This window comes from Canis aureus, chromosome 33 (genome assembly GCF_053574225.1).
Source record: "Canis aureus isolate CA01 chromosome 33, VMU_Caureus_v.1.0, whole genome shotgun sequence".
NCBI classification, from domain to species: Eukaryota; Metazoa; Chordata; class Mammalia; order Carnivora; family Canidae; genus Canis; species Canis aureus.
Window position 1 is genome coordinate 9,923,840 of NC_135643.1, and position 19,897 is coordinate 9,943,736.

At 31.3% G+C, this 19,897-nt stretch overlaps 1 protein-coding gene across 7 annotated transcripts in view; it reads right to left on the bottom strand.

Moving 5' to 3' along the window:
- Window positions 1-19,897, bottom strand: part of MAPK10 (mitogen-activated protein kinase 10) — a 300,398-nt gene that overhangs the window by 47,857 nt on the left and 232,644 nt on the right. For 6 of the 7 annotated variants that reach the window (XM_077882777.1, XM_077882781.1, XM_077882780.1 and 3 more), the window contains 2 exons: window positions 5,008-5,190; window positions 1,054-1,178 (listed from right to left, as the gene is read on the bottom strand). In XM_077882777.1, the coding sequence (XP_077738903.1) occupies window positions 1,054-1,178; window positions 5,008-5,190 (308 nt within the window). Of the gene's footprint in view, window positions 1-1,053; window positions 1,179-5,007; window positions 5,191-16,460; window positions 16,533-19,897 lie in introns of all 7 variants that reach the window. The other variant, XM_077882779.1, reaches the window with a different exon arrangement.

The window sequence follows — 19,897 nt, forward strand, 5'->3', positions numbered from 1 at the left end:
CAGTCTGAATCCAGCATCTCGATGTAGGCAGGCGCACAATGAAACAAAAGGAAGCTGAAACAAAGCAAAATTAGGCTCAAACAAGAATACTTTGAAATACAGAGAAAGATATGAGAAAACAAGTAAAGAGAGTATTTCAAATAGGTGTTAAAAACCAATTCAAAGTACTTTGAAGCTATTATGTTAAAAAAAAAAAGGAAAAAAGTCATTTAGCAGAGGTATTCTAAGAATTTGAGGAGATTTTGATTCTTTGAGGAGAAGATAACATTGCTGATGGCAACATTTAAAAAAGAGACCAAAGGATATTCTCATCAGGAGGCCTATGAACACACATAGGCAACAACAATAATCCTTTGCCTTGGCTCCAGGCAGAAAAGGAGAAAGGCAAAGACATAAGAAAGAGATTGGGGGAAAGATATTGAATGGTTGGAAATAGTTTTTAAAAAAGTGATGCTTCAGAGAAGATCTTTAAACTCAGACTAGATTTACAATATGGAGGTTCATCTTACTTTGTCAGTGAATTTAGAATAAACCTGAACTACTCTGCACTGAACTACCTAGGTTTTCTCATCTAATCCATGTAAGGTTTCACAAAGTCACCAATGGCCTGGTAAAAGCTCTATCTGCGAAATGCTTGTGGTGCCACACTTGAGTAATGGTAGGCATCTTATTAAGGAAAGAGAGGCAAAGCACCTTATTCTCTATTACGATTTCTGCTACTTAATTTGCATCAGAAGTTGGAAATTCAGCATAAAAAAGCAAACACTGGGGTTGTTAACAATTTCACAAAAGCAAATGGATGTGTCATGGACAGCTAAGGCTTTTTGGATAAATCCACTCTCATGGAAAACCCTGAAAAAGAAAAGCATGTAAAATATGGGTGAAAGAAAATAACTTTTATAGAGGAAGGTAATAACTTTGTGACTTAGGAATTGCCTGAAGATCCTTTGTGTGTGCTTTTGGGTTCTAATTCTCTTGCAGTTTTCACCACTGAGCACCCAATTATTCTGATTTGTTTGTGGAAGGAAAGTGAATAAGCCTACTATGCCTTACCGCCTCCACTTCGGCAGGGTCGTACCAGACATTGATGTAAGGATGCTGTAAGGCGTCATCCACTGATATCCTTTTTGCAGGGTCAATCACTAGCATCTTTGACAATAAGTCCCTGGCTTGGCTGGCTGAAACAATGAAGGAGAGAAACAATTAGTAAAACTTTGACTTTGTCAGGAAAATTTGTTGGAGGGAGAGAAAATTAAGAAAACAAAGATAAACTACCACCTTCCTTCCAAACATTGGGCAACTTTACCAAGTGACTAGGAAAATGCAAAATGAAACAATGAAATGTTTTTTATTCACCAGATTGGAAAAAAAAAGAAAAAGGTGTAACATTTACTCATACCAGGTAATTTCATTCATGTTGTTGTGAGTGTTAAATTGATAAATGTTTCTACAAGGCAAATTTGGACTATTAAAATTTTATTTATTTTTTTTGTTTTGTTTTTTAAAGATTTATTTATTTATTTATTCATGATAGACAGAGAGAGAGAGAGAGGAAGAGACACAGGAGGAGGGAGAAGCAGGCTCCATGCAGGGAGCCTGATGCGGGACTCGATCCCAGGACTCCAGGATCGCGCCCTGTGCCAAAGGCAGGCACCAAACCGCTGAGCCACCCAGGGATCCCAGGACTATTAAAATTTTAATGTGAATACTTTATGATCCAGCAGTTCCACTTTTGGTATACAGCCTATAGAAACAATTGTACATGTTCATGAAAAAAAAAAAACACAGAAAGGATGTTCACTATAGTGTTGGTTATGAAATAAAAAAAAAAAAATAAAGTCTAAATTTCTATCCAGAGGGCAAAAAAATAATTTAAAAAATGAGCTATGGTACAACTATACCATGGAATTGTAGTTGGCAATTTAAAAGAATGAGATATATATGTACTCACACGGGCATGTTGTTAAGCAACAAAACAAAGTTGCAAGAATGATGCATAGATCATTATATCATTTGTATACATCTACCCCTTCTCACTAAAACAACAAATATTTCCCTCTCTTCCTATTAATGTATATAAACGATTAGAAAAAGACTGCAAGAATAATCAAGAAACAAAATAATAGTTACCTCTGAGGAGGGAAGAATATATATATTTTAATATATTTTATGTGTATTTTATACATATATATAAATGTGATAGAATGAAGTTTTAAAAAGGAAGCAGATAAAGTGGATATAGATTGCTCATTTTAAAAGCTTTTCTGAGATAGGACAAAAGGGATACTAGAGGGAGGCAAGAGGTTGGGGTGACTTTTTTTGAGGATTGAAAAGACAATGAGGGCTTTAATAGGAACAGAAGTTTCAAGGATAGAGAGGAGGGGACAGATTTGAAGAAAGAATTCACACATCTCAGTAACCATATTGATATAGTTCAATATATAAAATACTAAATATCTACTCTGTGTCAGGTAGTGCAAGGTGCCAGAGATCCCAAAAAAATTAAATGGTGATGATCAGTAAGTGTATTTATTTAATAACAATGCTAAAAGACACTCAGTTTTCAATCTCTACAAACATAAAACTTTAGACATAAAACAGAAAATGCATCTCCAAACTGATATGAAAATTTTATGGTGAAAATATTGTTTGTTCCATGACCCTCCTTTAATGGCCCAATAGGGCTATATTTATTCATTTCATTGATTCAGAGATCTTTCTGATTTTATACCCAGACACATACACCCACCTCCCAAAAATTCTCCCATCAAATCCCCTATGTTTTAAAAGCGGTGGGGGTTGGCCTGGGCTCCGAATCTATCGAGGCACGAACTACAGTAATACCAAAGAATCTAGTCTCTAAGGAACAGTGATCAATAGTATTTGAAGGGAACAAAATAAGGAGGAAGAAAAGTTTTCAATTCCTCCTTTCTCATTCTTTTATTTGCAAGTAAATGTCTTACACTCTTTTTAAATAACAACAAATTCTTCCCTCTTACTATTTGTGGAAATCTTTATAATTTACCAATTATTATATTAAAATTATCATTAAATAATTATAAATATATAAACTAGCTTATCATTTGTAAAAATAATATAATCATGGAGATTGAAGTTGAATTAAAAAGCAAAAAAAAAAACTCAAGAAAGTCAGAATTATATTATGAAGCATGGTATGTTATTTAATAGCTTTTCTACAAGTGCTGTCATTATCTCAAATAATTTGATTAGGGCTTTTAACATCCCCATACTGTTACACTACAAGTGTCTTCAGATAAAGAGATTACTTTTGCCTGACATGCCAATTAGCTTTATAAAGACACTAAGTTCTTCAAATCTCCATTTGGAATATATAGGCAGTGTTGATCTTTAAAAGCAGCAGTCTTAGGGCAGCCAGGGTGGCTCAGCGGTTTAGCCCTGCCATCAGCCCAGGGTGTGATCCTGGAGACTCGGGATCGGATCCCACGTCAGGCTCCCTGCATGGAGCCTGCCCCCACCCCCCTCTCTCTGTGTCTCTCATGAATAAATGGATAGAATCTTAAAAAAAAAAAAAAAAAAAAGCAGCCGTCTTAGTAATCATTTCATCTGTTGTCATTCAGAGTGTCAAGTCAACTGAAGGAAGCAACCCAATTGTGCAATGAAACTGTCAAGAACACAGGAACAGTTCTGTACACTTACAATCCACGACATATAAGACTGGGGATAAGACCCTGGAAAATGGCACCACATTTTAAGTTTCTCTGTCTCATTTAAGTCTGTATTTGCTATAAATTATGTCTGTAAGTTAAGTCTATAGTTAATTAATTATACACTGAATTTTTGGGGAAAAATTTCAAAAGCATGCATCCTTATTCTTTTTTTGATATATATCATTATATTTTAAATAATAATTATTACTTTTTAAAAAATGTCTAACAGCTACCGAGTATTTACTATGAGCCAGGCATTGTTTTAAGTGTTTGACAAAAATATTTAGTCAGTTAATTCTCTCAATGATCCTAAGGTAGACACTTCCTACTTTCATTTGTTAAAAGAGGTATAGATAGATCAGATGACTTGTCCAGGCTCACACAGATTTTCAGGGACAGCATTTGAGCTCAGGCAAGGAAAAAAACAAATTTGTTTCAAAATCAGGTTCCCTAAAATGTTCTAAATTAAAATAAGAAATAGAATATTATTTACAGTATATTTTACACATTGCCAAATTTATCCCTTGTCTCTAATCCTATGACTAAGGCATTATTATCTCAGTTTGTAGCTGAAGAAACTAAGATTTGTTACTGAAGTTATTTTTTTTTTAAGATTTATTTATTTGTTCATGAAAGACAGAGAGAGAGAGAGAGACAGAGACAGAGACATAGGCAGAGGCAGAAGCAGGCTCTTTGCAGGGAGCCCAATATGGGACTCGATCCCAGGATCATGACCCGGGCCAAAGGCAGGTGCCCAACCACTGAGCCACCCAGGCATCCCACTGAAGTTCATAACTACAGACATAGTAGCAGAAAGAATTACTTATTGATGCAAATATTTCTATTGAATATAAAATGTGTAAGTAAATCTCACTGGTTACTCATAAGATGAAAAATCGGTAGTTAAACATTCCATAAAATATAAATAATAGAAAACTCAAACACCTGTGTCTCCAAGATTTTACAACAAAACACTGTGTTGAAATATTCTCCAGGTAATAAAAAGAATTAGAACAATTACTTCAATGTATATCACATTGGTCTTTTAGAGTTACACTGCAAAAGAATTTTAAGATTCCAAATAAGCCTCATGACATAGGTAACCCATGCCACTGTCACATCCTTTATTACTACCTCTCCCTCTGAATATCCACACAATTCCAAAATCCTTGACCACACACTCTTAGTAAAACAAACAAACAAAACTTTAAAAAATACTCCTTAAATTATTGTAGTTCAAGTTAAAGAGAGGTATCTCTATCATTTGTTTAATCCACCACCCACGCAGTGCTTCTGAGATTGTTGCTGATGGTCATACCTTTGAGTTTATTGTGCTCAGAGTCCGCTGGGAAGAGGGAATCTGGGAAGAGCTTGGGGAAGGTGAGTCCTGCATACTTGGGCCGATTCTCCACATAATTTCTTACCGTAGGTTGCAATTTCTTCATAAATTCTGGACATGGTGTTCCTAGTTGTTCAATTACCTTGTTCCACTGGTCAATATCTGAGAATTGAATAGTTAAGGGCAAAAAAAAAAGTGTAGACCTACTAGGTCTTGCCTTTCACTAGTTGGGAGACTAACTGCTTCTCAAAATCCTGAAAAATCACCAACATAATTGGAGTTTAATAAGCAAAAAAGGACAAAAAGTAAGAAACCAGAATTGTCAGACAATGAATCCTCCTGGAATTTTAAATTCACTTGTGGCATAAATACAATTTTAGGGAACTAACATTACTTAACAAAGTAGGATATCATGAAATAGTTCTTGAGTTGTAAAGATGAAAAGGTATTTATTTAAATAACAGAAGAATTTCTTATATTGAGGTAAATTTCTATTCAGTCATGTGATTTAAATGCGAAAAAATATGATGCAAAATAATAATTTTTATCATAAAATTACCTCAATCACTTGTTTTCTAAAATGACTAATACATAAACATTTTATAAGATTCATTTACATTTTTAAAAATTCATTTTAAGAATTTTTTTCTTCCTTTCCCTAGGAAATAGGAAATTTCATAATCTGTTCATTTTGCTAATGCATTAAATATGGGATCAGTATCATTTTTCATAATAAAATAATTTATTCTTTACCAAATATTTAAAAAATTCTAGTTATAGAAGCAGATACAGTTTCATACCTATTTTTATTACTACTGATAGTAAGCCCTGCATTCCTGAGTATTGCTTTCAATGAAGTATGAGGATAAATATAGGATGTTCAGCTTAAGACAACAGATTTCCATCCAAGTGTATATATTTCAAAAGTATATTAATCATGGGGAATTGTACAGAAAATATTACATCTCTCTGAAAACTAATATTCCCAAAATTGAGGATCGATCTTTGACAGACATACTCACTGACTGACATTTTCTTTTTCATCTATCATTAACATTTGATACATCAGATCCTTGAGAATGATAAATATTACCTATGAAAACTCTGAAGAATCAACTGGAAGAAGCCGATTTCAAACAAATTTCCTTGCCTTGTGTCAACGAACGATAGAGGCCTTAGAAATTATTCTTAAATACAATAACACAGGCAGTGCTCTCTCTTACATTGTTTATTTTTCTACAACTCTATCCTTTAGTATTAATTAATTACATTTCTATAATTTGCAACAGTTCAGGGATCTAACCATAGTATTACTCAATTGAAATTTGTAAAATCTTTACCCCTAGTTATTCAGTGAGGTTGAACTAAAAAAGATCAGCAGTCCTGACAAAAGACAACATTAGCTGTATTTAACAAAAATAAATATATAATGTAGATAAAAGATTGAACAAAGATAATATCAAACTAATTTGCAAATCCTCTCTTATCTCCCTTATAACCTTGCTGAATAAAATTTAAATTATTACACATCCTCTCAATTATTAGGTTAAAAAATATATGATTGTGTAATATTAAAAAATGAAGGGTGGGTATGAAAAAATGCAGAATATTCCTTTACAGAACAGTAGGAATAATTAAACAAGAACATGTTTCAATAAAAGTTTATTAAGTTACAATGTGCATGAGAATATAGCAGTAAGTCAAACTTCTTAGAAATAAAGAAACTAAAAGATAACAAAGGTTAGAATTAAAGGTTATTCTAAGACAAAAACTTCTGTTAGAACTATGGACATAGGTAAGCTATAACTACTCATGTATAAGTAGAAAACACTAATTAAGGTTAAATCTCCATGCTTACACTGTAAATTATGAAAAGAGGTCTACTCTCTAATCCAGTTAGGTTTTCACACCCTACCAAGCCATCATTTAATCATTGATCATACTTCCTTAGAATTCTGAAGACCTGATGTCAAACAAAAAAAAATAAAAATAAAAAAATAAGAGCAAAGAAACTGTCAGATTTTCCATAAAGGAGTCATTTAGCAAAGTTGGAAAATACTTCCAACACTCTATTGTATTCCACTGTTACAATTAGCTAAAGTTACAAAGTTATTCAGCAAAAAAATTGCCTGTAAAATAGTATTCTTAGGACAATTCCACGGTATTTTAAGAGAGTCAAATATTCTAAAAGTTGTTAAACAAAAACTGTCAAAATGTTTCATTTTCCAAACTATAATTAAAATCTATAGAGGCATTCAGTGTGCTTCCTACCTTAGATCATTTTTTAGATGAAGAGTACAATGGTCCTAGATATAATGGATTACAAAAAGGAGGAAAACAAGAATCTTTATTATTGTCAGTGTAGTATTTGAATATTCTAACTGCAAATATGTGGTATAGTTGTCTTTTAATCCATCTCAAGTTCTTTGTTCCTATAAACATGACTAATTATATTTAAGTATTAAGTGCTTGTTTTCCAGATGTTCACAGGATCTCAACATGAATGACTATGTTCAACTATTCATAGTTAACTACATGATTTTTCTTTATAATCATAATTAACCAAATATAAGCCATGATTGGAAGTCATATCTCCTGGCTTCAAGTCCAGTGCTTGTTCCAAGAATTCCAGCAAGAAAAAAAACAAAAAATAACCAAAAAGAATTCCAGCAAGAAAAGAGCAACTTTGGAATTGATGTGATAGAAATTGCTTTCATTTGACCATCAAATTGATAGCATGCTTGTCATGGGTCTTAAAGAATATTTCTGAAACTGAGTCCCTACTCTATTAGGTCAACATATTCACACATAAAATAATTAATTTTATTAATATTTTAAATAGATAATAAGGTGATATATTTTGTAAGAATTTTTAAATTATCAGATTTCCACAATGATCATATTTTTAAAAATACATAAAACATTAACTAGATTTTTATTATTATATGTTGAAAATATGATAAATATTTTTTAAAAGAATGGCTAAAGTTATTTTGTAAAAGGATTTATTTGCTTTACAACACTCGTAAGTCATAATTTTTATGCTGAGTAGGATCTGAATATCTATCTACAGGTTGCAGCCTATACAGTTATCAAAAAGGTAGTATATTTATCTATGTACAAATATAAACAAAATATAAATATATATGATACATATTCTATACTTTTGATCTATTTTAGAAATTATCACACTTAATATAATTAAAAAGCATTTAATAAAAATAGAAACATGTCATCTAATAGAAATTATTTGACAATTTTCTCATCTAATTTTAAATTCATTACATAAAAAATAGTCATATTACCAAAGTTTGATTTTGATGACAAGATAATGTGCAAATAGTGACTATTTCTAGCATCTTCAACCAGGATGAATAAAACATAAAGGATGAATAAAACAAAGAAGTATGGATTGTAAAATTAAGTATCTGAAATCTTGAGATTGAAAAATATTCCAGTTAATTTTATCAATTAGCTAAGAATTTACATTTCTTATACTCCTTTTAGCTTAACTGCCTTGGTTTGGAAACTTTCTAAAACATATCACAAACTACCCTGAACATAATGTTCAAAACATCCTTGTCTTTCTCTGGGTATTTTGGATCATAATTACAAACCCAATTTATTCTATGCACATTTAAGCTTCCAGAAGCTACTAAATGGAACCATAAAGTTGTTTAATGGCCTCATTCTATTACGCTCTTTGAATAATTGTAACTTCTTTTTTATGTTTTTTCCATCATTGGTTACTTTTTTGTTATTATGAATATGGTTTCCAGAGTTGACATCTCTATGAATCCAGACTTACTTTATTCTGTCTCATAGTGAATATTTTCTGTAAAAAAATTCTCACATCTATTTGAAACTTAGAGAATACCAGTGTTTGTCTCTAAATTCTTAACTAAATTTTTTAAAGATAATTTTGCCCAAGAGACCTGTCTGTATAGAGTTCCAGGAGAGGCGATTCTATCTTGCAAGCCAACTAGGAGCCTTGGTACTGCATTGTGCCATTTGTTAGGTGTCATGATATAAACTGTGGCTCCCAAAGTTGAATATTCATAAGATAGAGAACTTACAAAAATACAGGTCCCTCCCCACTCCCTGTTGATCTACAAGATTCTGAGTCCATAAGTCTTATATGATATTAAAAAATATCAATAGTAATTGCAATCCAGATGGTCCCTGGACTATGTTTTGAGATATATTAATGTAGAATATACTAAAAGTCTCTTGTGATTTACTGAGTCCAAGTTTAAGAACATAGTTCCAAACTATTTCAGTTCTATGACACAAGTTAGAATAGGGTCAATATCATCAAAAGATTAACCCACATCTATTTGCTGTGGAAAACTTAGGGGTCAGTCACCTGGAAATACTTCAGTGAAAAACAAAGATCCTGATATTTATCCCTTTTCCTTGTGTCACTTTCCTGAAAAAATGATGGGGAATTACAGTAAGTGGCACACAGTGTTCCAGCAGAGGGAGAGGGGTTCTGACCATCATCATTTAGGGAAGGATGAAAATTATATATTGCTATCACTTGTGGGGTGCTGCTCATAAAAATTACAAAAGCTATTTAATTTAATATAAGGTTCAAAATATTTGATGATTTATTTCTATAATTACTCCACATTTCTCTATGATGAATTTGTTCTCAAAAGAACTCTTACTTCTGAGGACAATTTTAAAGATGAGGATAGAAATATATATATACATATATGACAGAGTTCTGGATCCAAATTTTTATGACTATGTCTTGAGCTCTTTTGTTACTTTAAAATTATTTTCACTCTTTTTATTTGAATGTTCATTTTCTCTCAAAAGTCCCCCTTAAACTCTATTAACATGAAATATAAGTGACTTAATGCACAATAGTAACTAACATTTATTTTCATTATAAACGAGCACAGGAAGAAGAAATATTATGAGCCAAAACACATTAAGGAACTCAAAGCTGACAATTTGAGTAAAGGCTATTTGGTCACTGACAGCAGATTATCGATGGAATACAATGGGACACAAAATATCCAAAGGCTAATATTCGAAGCATGATGTATATGGATCTCAGTACAATCCATTTTGTCTTATAAATCTATTTATTACTGTAACCTATATTTCCTTACAAAGCAAAAAATAGACATTTCACATATAAGCATATCTAATATATATTAATATGTTGTCCCAACAGTAGAATTTTTATTAAGTTATTGAAAGTTTATCTTTGGGACATCTCATTTGCACAAACCCCTTACAAGACTCTGTATCTAATTTGATATTTGTAATATAAATAAACTATTGTTTTCATGAAATACCTTCCTTAAGCTGTATGATATTCTGGCTTCATAAAGGCTGGCTCTGACTCCACCTGCATTTTGAAACTGGGAAGAAGTCTTGAGGTAATTTAATTTGACATCTGTATCTTTTAGCTGAAAAATATCAAAGTCCTTTTTAAATTGGTAAATAAAAGGACTTTAAACAAAGGAAGTAATAAAAACAACTAACACTCACAGAAATACAAAGTTCTATTTAAGGGGAATTTTGGAAAACTGTAGTCTGTTAAGACCCTTTGAGTAAATCCATTTCTAGGCATAACACTATATAAAAGGAAGATTAAGAAAGGATAATCAGGTCTATATGAGATCAAGAAAACATGCCATATGAGGCATACTTGACGAAACTTCTCATATTTAAATTTTTAAAAACAGAGACAACCTAGCACTTTGACCCTCTTATTCCTTAGTCATCATCCCTTCTACTACAGTACTTTTATTGTAAGTTTTATTATGTCATTTTTATTTCCTGATATATACCTGGAAACAAAAAAATGTCCAACACATGGTAAGTGGTCAGCAATATATGGTGAATAAGTGAATGTCTACTTTTAAGTTCAACCAGAGTTTTATAATGGAAATAATTTAAAGAATAGGAGAGAGAAAATATTCAGAGAAATGAAAATTGAGAAATTCCCGAAACTGGAGATAGGCTGGAATTTCAGAAACCCAGTTAGTCCCAAGGGAGATAAATTAAAAAAAAAAAAGAGAGAAAGAGAAAGAAAAGAAAGAAAGAAAGAAAGAAAGAAAGAAGAAAGAAAGAAAGAAAGAAAGAAAGAAAGAAAGAAAGAAAGAAAGAAAGAAATCCACACCTAGTTACATGCTTGAGAAACAGTAAATAAACAAAGGCTAAGGAAAAAAATCCTAAATGAAGGTAGAGAGAAAAACAGAGTAATGTGTAGAATTGTTGAATTACTCTATTGTATACCTGTAACTAATAAAACACTGTATGTTAACTAAATTGGAATTAAAATTGAAAACTTAAAGACAAAAAAAGAAATAAGAAAAACAGAGTGTTCTGGTGTATTTCAAAATGGTTCCTTTCCCCTCCCACTATGGAAAAAGTGAGGCATTTTTCTCTGATATTTTCTGTAGGAGTCTGATCAAAGTCTTGGGGTAAATCTCACAATGTTGTGCTTCCACATGACTGACTCCACCTGGAGTTTTTAAATCTGAGAGTTGTCCACACTGAGTCTCTAGAAATTTGTCAGTTATAGTTCAGATTTTTCTATCCTTGACATGAATCCCTGTATGTGCCTGTTTCTCTTGCTCTGGGACATTAGTTTTCTCTGTGTCTTTCTCTCTTACAGATCCAAAAGAGTTGATGACTTTCAATCTGTTCAGCCTTTTTACTTCTTGTTAGGATGGAGTGATGATTTCCAAGCTTCTTATATATGGAACTAGAAACCAGAAATTTATTTGATTTGATTTGATATTATTGTAAGAGGCACTACATTCATATTTTTTTCAAATAATTTGTAGTTGATATGGAAAAATAAACTTGACTTTTTAACTTAAAAAAAAAGGAAAATAACCTTAAAATAAAGAACCAAGTTGCAAGAAATAGTAGTAAGCCAAGAAAATGAGTTCTAGGTGAATCTAAAAAACCCAACTGTATGCAATAATATTATAATATTGGCAGTTTATGATGCTAAAGGAAAAGAACTAAAATACTGGGCACGGACAGCATATTTTATTTTATTTTAATTTTATTTTTTTTGACAGTATATTTTAATTGGTACAGTAATGACCTAAATTACTTTGTGCTAGGATCCTTGTGTGTTCAGGAGAAAGTTAAAAATTATCAAAATTAAAAAAGCAATTTCCCACATATTAAACTATAGATTTAATGCCAGTTCCAATATAAGTACCAATAGGAATCTTAGCAGGTCAATTTTAAAATGTTTATGGGAATTCAATGAGTCATTAATAGCTAAGATACTTCTGAAGAAGACAATAAAGGTGAGGTGTTTACCTTATTGATATAAGTACATATTATACATTTGTATTAAGAAAGGGTAGTAGTGGTATCCAGATAGACAAACAGATCAGTGGAACAGAATATAGAGCCCAGTATCTAATACTCTTTCCCTCAATATGTGGAAACTTATGATAGAGACAGCATTATCAGTAAAGAAAGAATAAGCTGATTAATATATGGAACTGAAATAAAATAAATTAGATCCCTCTTTAACACTATACACAAAATCAGTTCCAAGTGAACTAAAGGCTTAAATGTAAAAGACCAATCTTTAAAACATTTGTAGTAAAATTACAAGAGAATATATAGGCCTAAAAGAATTCTTAAGACATAAAAATCTTAAGGACTTTTTATACAAGGGAATACAAAAAAACAAACTGCCAAATTCCAAAATCACTATAAAATAAAGAGAGAAAATAATCTAAATACAAGGAGAAGATATTTGCAACACATAAAACTGACAAAGAGTAGTGTCAGAATATGTAATGAACTACTACTAATCAATTTTTAAAATACAATAAAAAATGTTTTAAAAAATGGAACTTTACCAAGACTGATGGCCTATAAACATAGGGAAAGATACTTAGCCTCCCTTGCAGTTAAGAAAATAAAAATTCAGCCTCTGGTGAAATAGTATTTTATATCCAAGAGATTGGTAAAAATTTAAAAACAAATCTCACAATACCAAGATTTGGTGTCAATGTGGAGTAGACAGTTATATTTATATACTACTTCTCTAGAAATCAATCTTATGATACATAGTCAGGTTTAAAATGTGCACCCCTTTGTGCCCAGGAATTTATCATTAAAAACAAAACAAAACAAAACAAAACAAAAAACAAACAAAAAAAACTTCCCTTTCCCATGTGCTCCTGGAGATCTATGTTCATAGCTTCATTATTTATAAAAGCAAAAGCAAAAACAAAAACATAAACTGAATATATTCCAAAGCCTATTTGTAGGAAAACAAATTCACTATAGAATATTCAGAGACTGCAATACTTTACAGCAATGAAAATGAGTGAACTAATGGATCAACATGAATAAACCTCAAAAATATAAAGTTAACTTCCACGAAAAGCAAGTAGCAAAATAATGCGACTTGTTCAATATGTAAAACACATAAAGCTAAACCATATGTTGCTTAGAGATAAATATACTTGTGGTAAAATATAAAGAAAGTTAAGAAGATCGTAAAAACATGTATTTAGGATCTCTGGGAAGAGTGAAGAATATGATTGGGAAGAACACAAAAGACTCAAAGATATTGGTAATGTTCTGTTTTTTAATCTGAGTGATAGTATATATGTTTTCATTGTATTGGTCTTCTACATAGCTATATGTCTAATATTAATTCACTTGTATAACTTAAAATATTTTATAATATTTAAAGTAAAAAATTTTGCTATGATGAAATTCATTAGATTTCCCAAAAGAAAGCATCTCAATAGTTGAGTTCTGATTCCTCTGTAGAGTTAAAAACATTTGATTTGAATAAATTGAGTTAATATATACTTAAGAATACATTTACCAATAAGGTAGTCTATAAATACATACAATTTTATTTTATATTTTATTTTAAAGATTTCATTTGTTCATGAAAGAGAGAGAGAGAGAGAGAGAGAGACAGGCAGAGGGAGAAGCAGGCTTCATGCAGGGAGCCCGACGTGGGACTAGATCCCAGGTCTCCAGGATCACACCCTGGGCTGAAGGCGGCGCTAAACCGCTGACAACCAGGCTGCCCAATATATAAAACTTTAAAAGCTGCTTTTAGCTATCTAAATTTCTCAATGCTAAAAATAACAGGTTGAAATTTTTTAGACATAGAAGATAAAGGGGATAAGGCTTTATTAATATTTTAAGTCTTGTTGAATGGTTTATATATTAAGAAGATATGCATAGCTCATATTGCAAAGATTTCTAGTAATTATTTATTTTGAGAATGCCTTCATGTAAATGAGGATATAAGTTAATTAAAATAATATGACTTCTTATGATGTATTGTATGGATGTATAATATACATATTATATATCTCTAACTCCATTTTAAAGGTTCCATTTAACTAATAGACTGAGATCTAATTTTATTGCCTCTTCAGAGAACTCACTTCTAATAATAGGGAATTTAAAAAATAATCTGTCTTACATTTTAAAGTTTAACTTTATGATATTCAGTGTTCATAATTTGTTTGCTTGAAAAAGAATGATTTAAACTTTCACCAACATCTTTGAAATCAGTAAAAGACCACATCCTACATTCAAGAAGCCACTTTATAAAATAATTAGCATTTGTCCTTCAAGAAATTTACAAATGTATACCTATAAGAACTCCAGAAATAACTCAATATAAAAATATCAAGCTCAGGTATTGAAAGGTATCTATCATGAGATTTTAACATTAGTAGCAGGCTAAAGCTTTACTTATAAGGATTTTAATAACTGTTAGAAATGATATCCAAGCAATTTCTCCCCAAAAAATGGATTTTAAGATATGTTCATCTATACCTACTAACTCAGTTGTGGAAATCTGATTTGATTTTTAAATAGAATATGCAAGAAAAGTAATTAAAATAATCATTTTAATTTAAAGGTGGCAAATACTCATTTCACTAATTGATTATTCTACCACAATGAACTGAAAAAGCAGAGTACAAAGGTAACAGATTGAGTCTATTTTCACTAAATGCCTAAAATTAGCCAAAACTTAAGAACTGTTTCATGTTCATGTCCAAAGACCAAAGTAAAGTTTAAAATTCCTTAGAAAATAAAGAAATTCTATTTTTTAGAAGTCTGAAGGAATTTAGTTTTTATCAACTCAACTTACTTTTAAGCAGCATTAACATAAACATGAATATGGCAAATTCATGCAATATAGACAGAAAGACTTGAAAAATGAACATGTGTCATACGTAAGACTAGAAAAAAGAAGTAAAAACAGTGTAACTTTAAATTTTTACTAAATAAGACATTTTAGGTTAGTTCTTTCATTCTACAAAAATTGAGTGCCTAACTCAGTCATTTTCCAAACTGGTCCTTTAATACATACAGAGAATATATGTATGAAACTATATAAACCATATAAGTAATATATTAATCTCCAAAGCAAATAGCTAATCATAGTATGGTTAGGATATACTATATTAGTAATTAGATTTACTTTAATTATACATTAAAACCCCATTATTATAGGTTTGATTTTATTTTTGAATCATGGTCATTTAAGCAAAGGTTTTATCCTTAATATGGTGAAGATATGATATCTTAATAAGTGACCGAATGTGGGAAATATTTAACTAATTTAAGAAAATAAATTATTACACTCCCATATACTAAAGACACAGTGTCTATATACTAATAACACAGTGTCTGTATTTAATGCTGCAAAGCCTCTGGAATCTTTACTTGCTATCTTTGTTAGCTAAGAGAAGATCACTTTTACTTATTCAAGTGATAGAAATTTCTTTCTTCAGATATTTTATATAATCTTTTAATTAATGAGGTTTTAATTTTTGCATTTGTTAATAATGTAGAAAAATAAGAACCAGAATTGGATCAATTATCCTTAGAGATGAAGTAAATGACAAAAAGAATTTTAAAAGAGGTTGGTAAATTTTAAAATGAAATTCATATGCATGCTTTCTGAGTATGCGTTAAAATAAACCTATCATATTTGAGGGTGAAAATAAATCTGATTAAAGATTTCCATGTCAGGTGTATATTTCTTAAAAGCATGAATCTCCAGTCTTAACTGAAATATTTTGTTATTTATTATCTAGCTATGAAAATAACAATTTTAAAACATCTACCACTCAAAAAAAAAAAAAACCAATAGAGAAGAGCATATCACTGTTACTAGTTTCATAGGACTGAATTTTAAGGCAGGCCTTTTGAAAGCATGCTGAATGTTTCATATTGGATACTGTATTATCCCCATAAGTTCTAGCTAGGAGACAAGGTTATTCTACAATGATGCCAGCTGGTAAATATTTGACATTGGAGTCTCCTAGAATCCCTCTAAAGGCAGTGAATATGTACCATCAGCAGTATCATGTTTGAGACCAAAGGGAATTGATTGAGAATGACACCCATAGAGACCACTCACTGGCTGCTAAGAAGGATACGATCAGTGCCAGGAAACAGCACTGCACCTTTTATCATTTCTCCCATGATGCACCCTACTGACCACATGTCAACTGAAAACAAAAATGAAATGAAGATAAACAAGAAGATAGGAATAGAACAGCAAATAAATGAAAACACTTGGCTACCTATGCCATAGAGCAATGGTCTGACCTTTCACTGACTAGCTCAGAAGGCAGTCTTAATGATCATTAGTGTTTTAAAACAGAGAAATAGGGAGAACACAAGGATGTCAGGGCGCTTTCTGCTATGCAACTGAGCTAACAGTGCCACTCAATGCTATTTAATGCATGATAATATTACTTTGCAATTATAATTCAATGATTAATTTAGTTTCTGATTTAAAAGGTCTAAGTTGCATTCATCTACTAGAATCCTACTGATTTGTATTGTAAATTATTATAGATTGTGTTAATATGGAAAACATGCAAAATGGTTTCTTTTTTATTCTTTCATATACCATATCTGAAAAAAAGAAAAAAAAAAGCTGAGCTGCCAGCAACCTCAGAAGAAAGGGTTTCTTTTACAAAACACATTTACTCTTACTTACAAATATGAATAAATTTCCGGAAGTGAGATGCCAGTTCAAGAATGAATGTTTTGAAATATGCTGGCTCAGTTTCATTGACTCTCATCAAAGGAGCATGTTTCTAAACAGGAAGACTTGTCTTATTCTTATAAACATGGTTGCTTTAGAATGGTTAGAAATACTGGCTTTCAAAATGGGATGGTTCAACAGGAAATGAACAACATAATTTAAAGAGCTAACACTTCTCAGACTATGAATCCAAAGAAACCTGGAATTCGAGGTGAAATTACAATGGTTTCTCTGCTATTGCCAGTTATCATCCAGAACTTAAAACCAGTAAGCTAAGGCAGAGGGTACACAGGGAGGGGCAAGACGGGAAAAGGCGAAGCAAGAAAGTAAAATCTCTCTCTTTAACCATACTTGGTTACTCACGTGTTCGTATTGGAAGTCAGAAAGAGAGATAGGTCATTTTTAAGGGGGAAAATAACCTAGAAGAATATGTTGAGGGGGAGCAAATAGGAAGAGGCATTAAATTAGCAATACACTATAATTCTGCTCCACTTACTCTTCAAATTACATTTTGTAATTTGTCAGTGAGCTTAAGGAATTCCTCACGAGATTCTTTCGAATGTGAAAATCTCACTCAGGTTAAACTCAAATTTTCCATTATTTGACTTAACACCTAAACAGAGTGATCACTGCAAAGAAATGGTTACAGCTTTGAAGGTGATAAGCATACCAAGAGAAGCAAATTTGTTTTGCTTCCATTTTAGGAAAGCAAGTGACATGCAAAAATATCAGGGAAAGATAGAGCAAACAGTTGTGCAGCCCTTTATTATTAATGCATTTGTAATTATGGAAAATATCTGTCTCACAAGAGTTTGGTATTGTGAGAATCTTTGATTAAAGGAGAAAAGAAAAAGATCTCTGAAAATGCATTTGTTTTGAAATTGCAAGTTTTCTTATCATACTATCCAAAGTGACCAGTCTAAGTTGCTATTTACATGTATCTATTTTTATAGATATTGAGGAAGACATTGACCAAAAACTTCAGAGAGAGCTAAAAACTCAATAAGCAGCGTTTTCTCTTGCCTGTACCCGTTCAAGCACTTGGAAAAGGTGGCTTCTGCCACAAACAGAATCTGGGAGCATTTGTATCTGGGAGTTAGAAAACATCTATTTTTATTTTTTATTTAATGCAAAAAAATATCTCTTCTATATTATCTCTTTCTATAACCTTGGTCAAGGCACTTCATGTCTCTAAATATAAATTTCATTCTCTAAAATGTAGATGGTAAATACTATTTAAATATAGTATTAAAATTAGTAGTATATATATTTAGTATAGTATAAAATTTTTAAAAAAAGATTTAAAAGGATTATGCCTGGTAAAGATCCTTCTACATTGCCTGGTACATAGTAAGTATGGAATTAAATATATTCTGGAAGGTTTACTTAATATTTATTTAATATTATATTTAGATATAATAAATCTTTCCAATGAGGGGAACAGATCATTTCACTGTTAAAACCACTTAGAAAGTCATTCCACATATTCAATCACAGCTGACTCTATGGAACTTCTTTCCATTATCTAAAACCAATTGCCCTGCTTCTTCATCTAAATAAAATCTTAACTTATGTGAATATATAGTCTATGATCCCTGACCACTTCTCTCCTAAAACTGACAGATTTCCATCTTTCAAACTAAAATCCCTTGACTTTCACTCCTTCATACATGGCCTTTAAACAACAGCAATAACAATACAGGTGATCTAAATGGAATCTTAGTCTTTATGTTGCTTTAGTCTCAAATGGTCTAGACAGTTGTTAGTTTAATAACTGGTATTAACTGGTATATTTCCCAGTTCTCTTTTGTGTGGCTCTGCTGGATATAAGTATTTCAAAGAAGAAGAAGACCAGTTTTTGGAAATTTATCTTCATGTCAGAACCCAAAATAGACTTAATGGATCAAAAAGCTTTTCATAAAAATAATGCAGAGATAAAAACTCTAGATCTGAAATACTGATTAATAAATTCTATTTTTTCTATTTTAAAGAAACTTTCTGAGTAACAACGCCCTAAACAACTTTTTAATTTTCCATTCCCATTTAACTTTACTCACTATTCATTATTCTATAGACTATCCATGTTATGCCACCTAAGTCTAAGCCTTGTGCCTAGAAATGATAAACTCTATTATTATGAATTACATAAGTGGAATATACGCATATGAATTTATATGGATCTTTATCGACTCAAGTCAGTATTATTTCTCAAGATAAAGTCATTGCACCAGATTTTGTGAATTATTCATCACAACTAAAACAGTAATAAAAGAATTTGATACTAAATCTTGTTGGAGCAGGGAGGTGGGTGTTGGTGGTAAGCCTTCCCTCAACTAAATACATATCTACTTATCAAGGAGACTAGATTATTTTATGAGATTTTCAAGATATTCCAAGGAATACTGATCATGCATAGACCTGAGAAAAAAAATAGCAAATTTGATTACTGTTGGAAACTGGATTTTGATGCTTTCTGAGACTGCCTGATATAGTATTTGGGTCTCTGTAAAGTTTTGTACATTAATGCTGCCCAGTTAGAATTCTGGTTGCTTTTTGACTCTGATTTATTACATTTCCTCTCCTGTCATTAGTATTCCCACAGGCAGAAAGGAGATTCATTTGTAACTGTGACACTCAAAAACTGAGTCACTTTAGAAGGGATATTATTAAGTAAGTTTTGGTGTTACTAAATCATGGTGATTAATTTTCTAAGAGCAAAAATCTCAAGTGTCATTGTATCATTTGTCAGGCATTAAATTATGCTAAATTATGTTTTTTTTTTCTATTCTAGCCAAGAGATAGAAATGATATAACATAGGC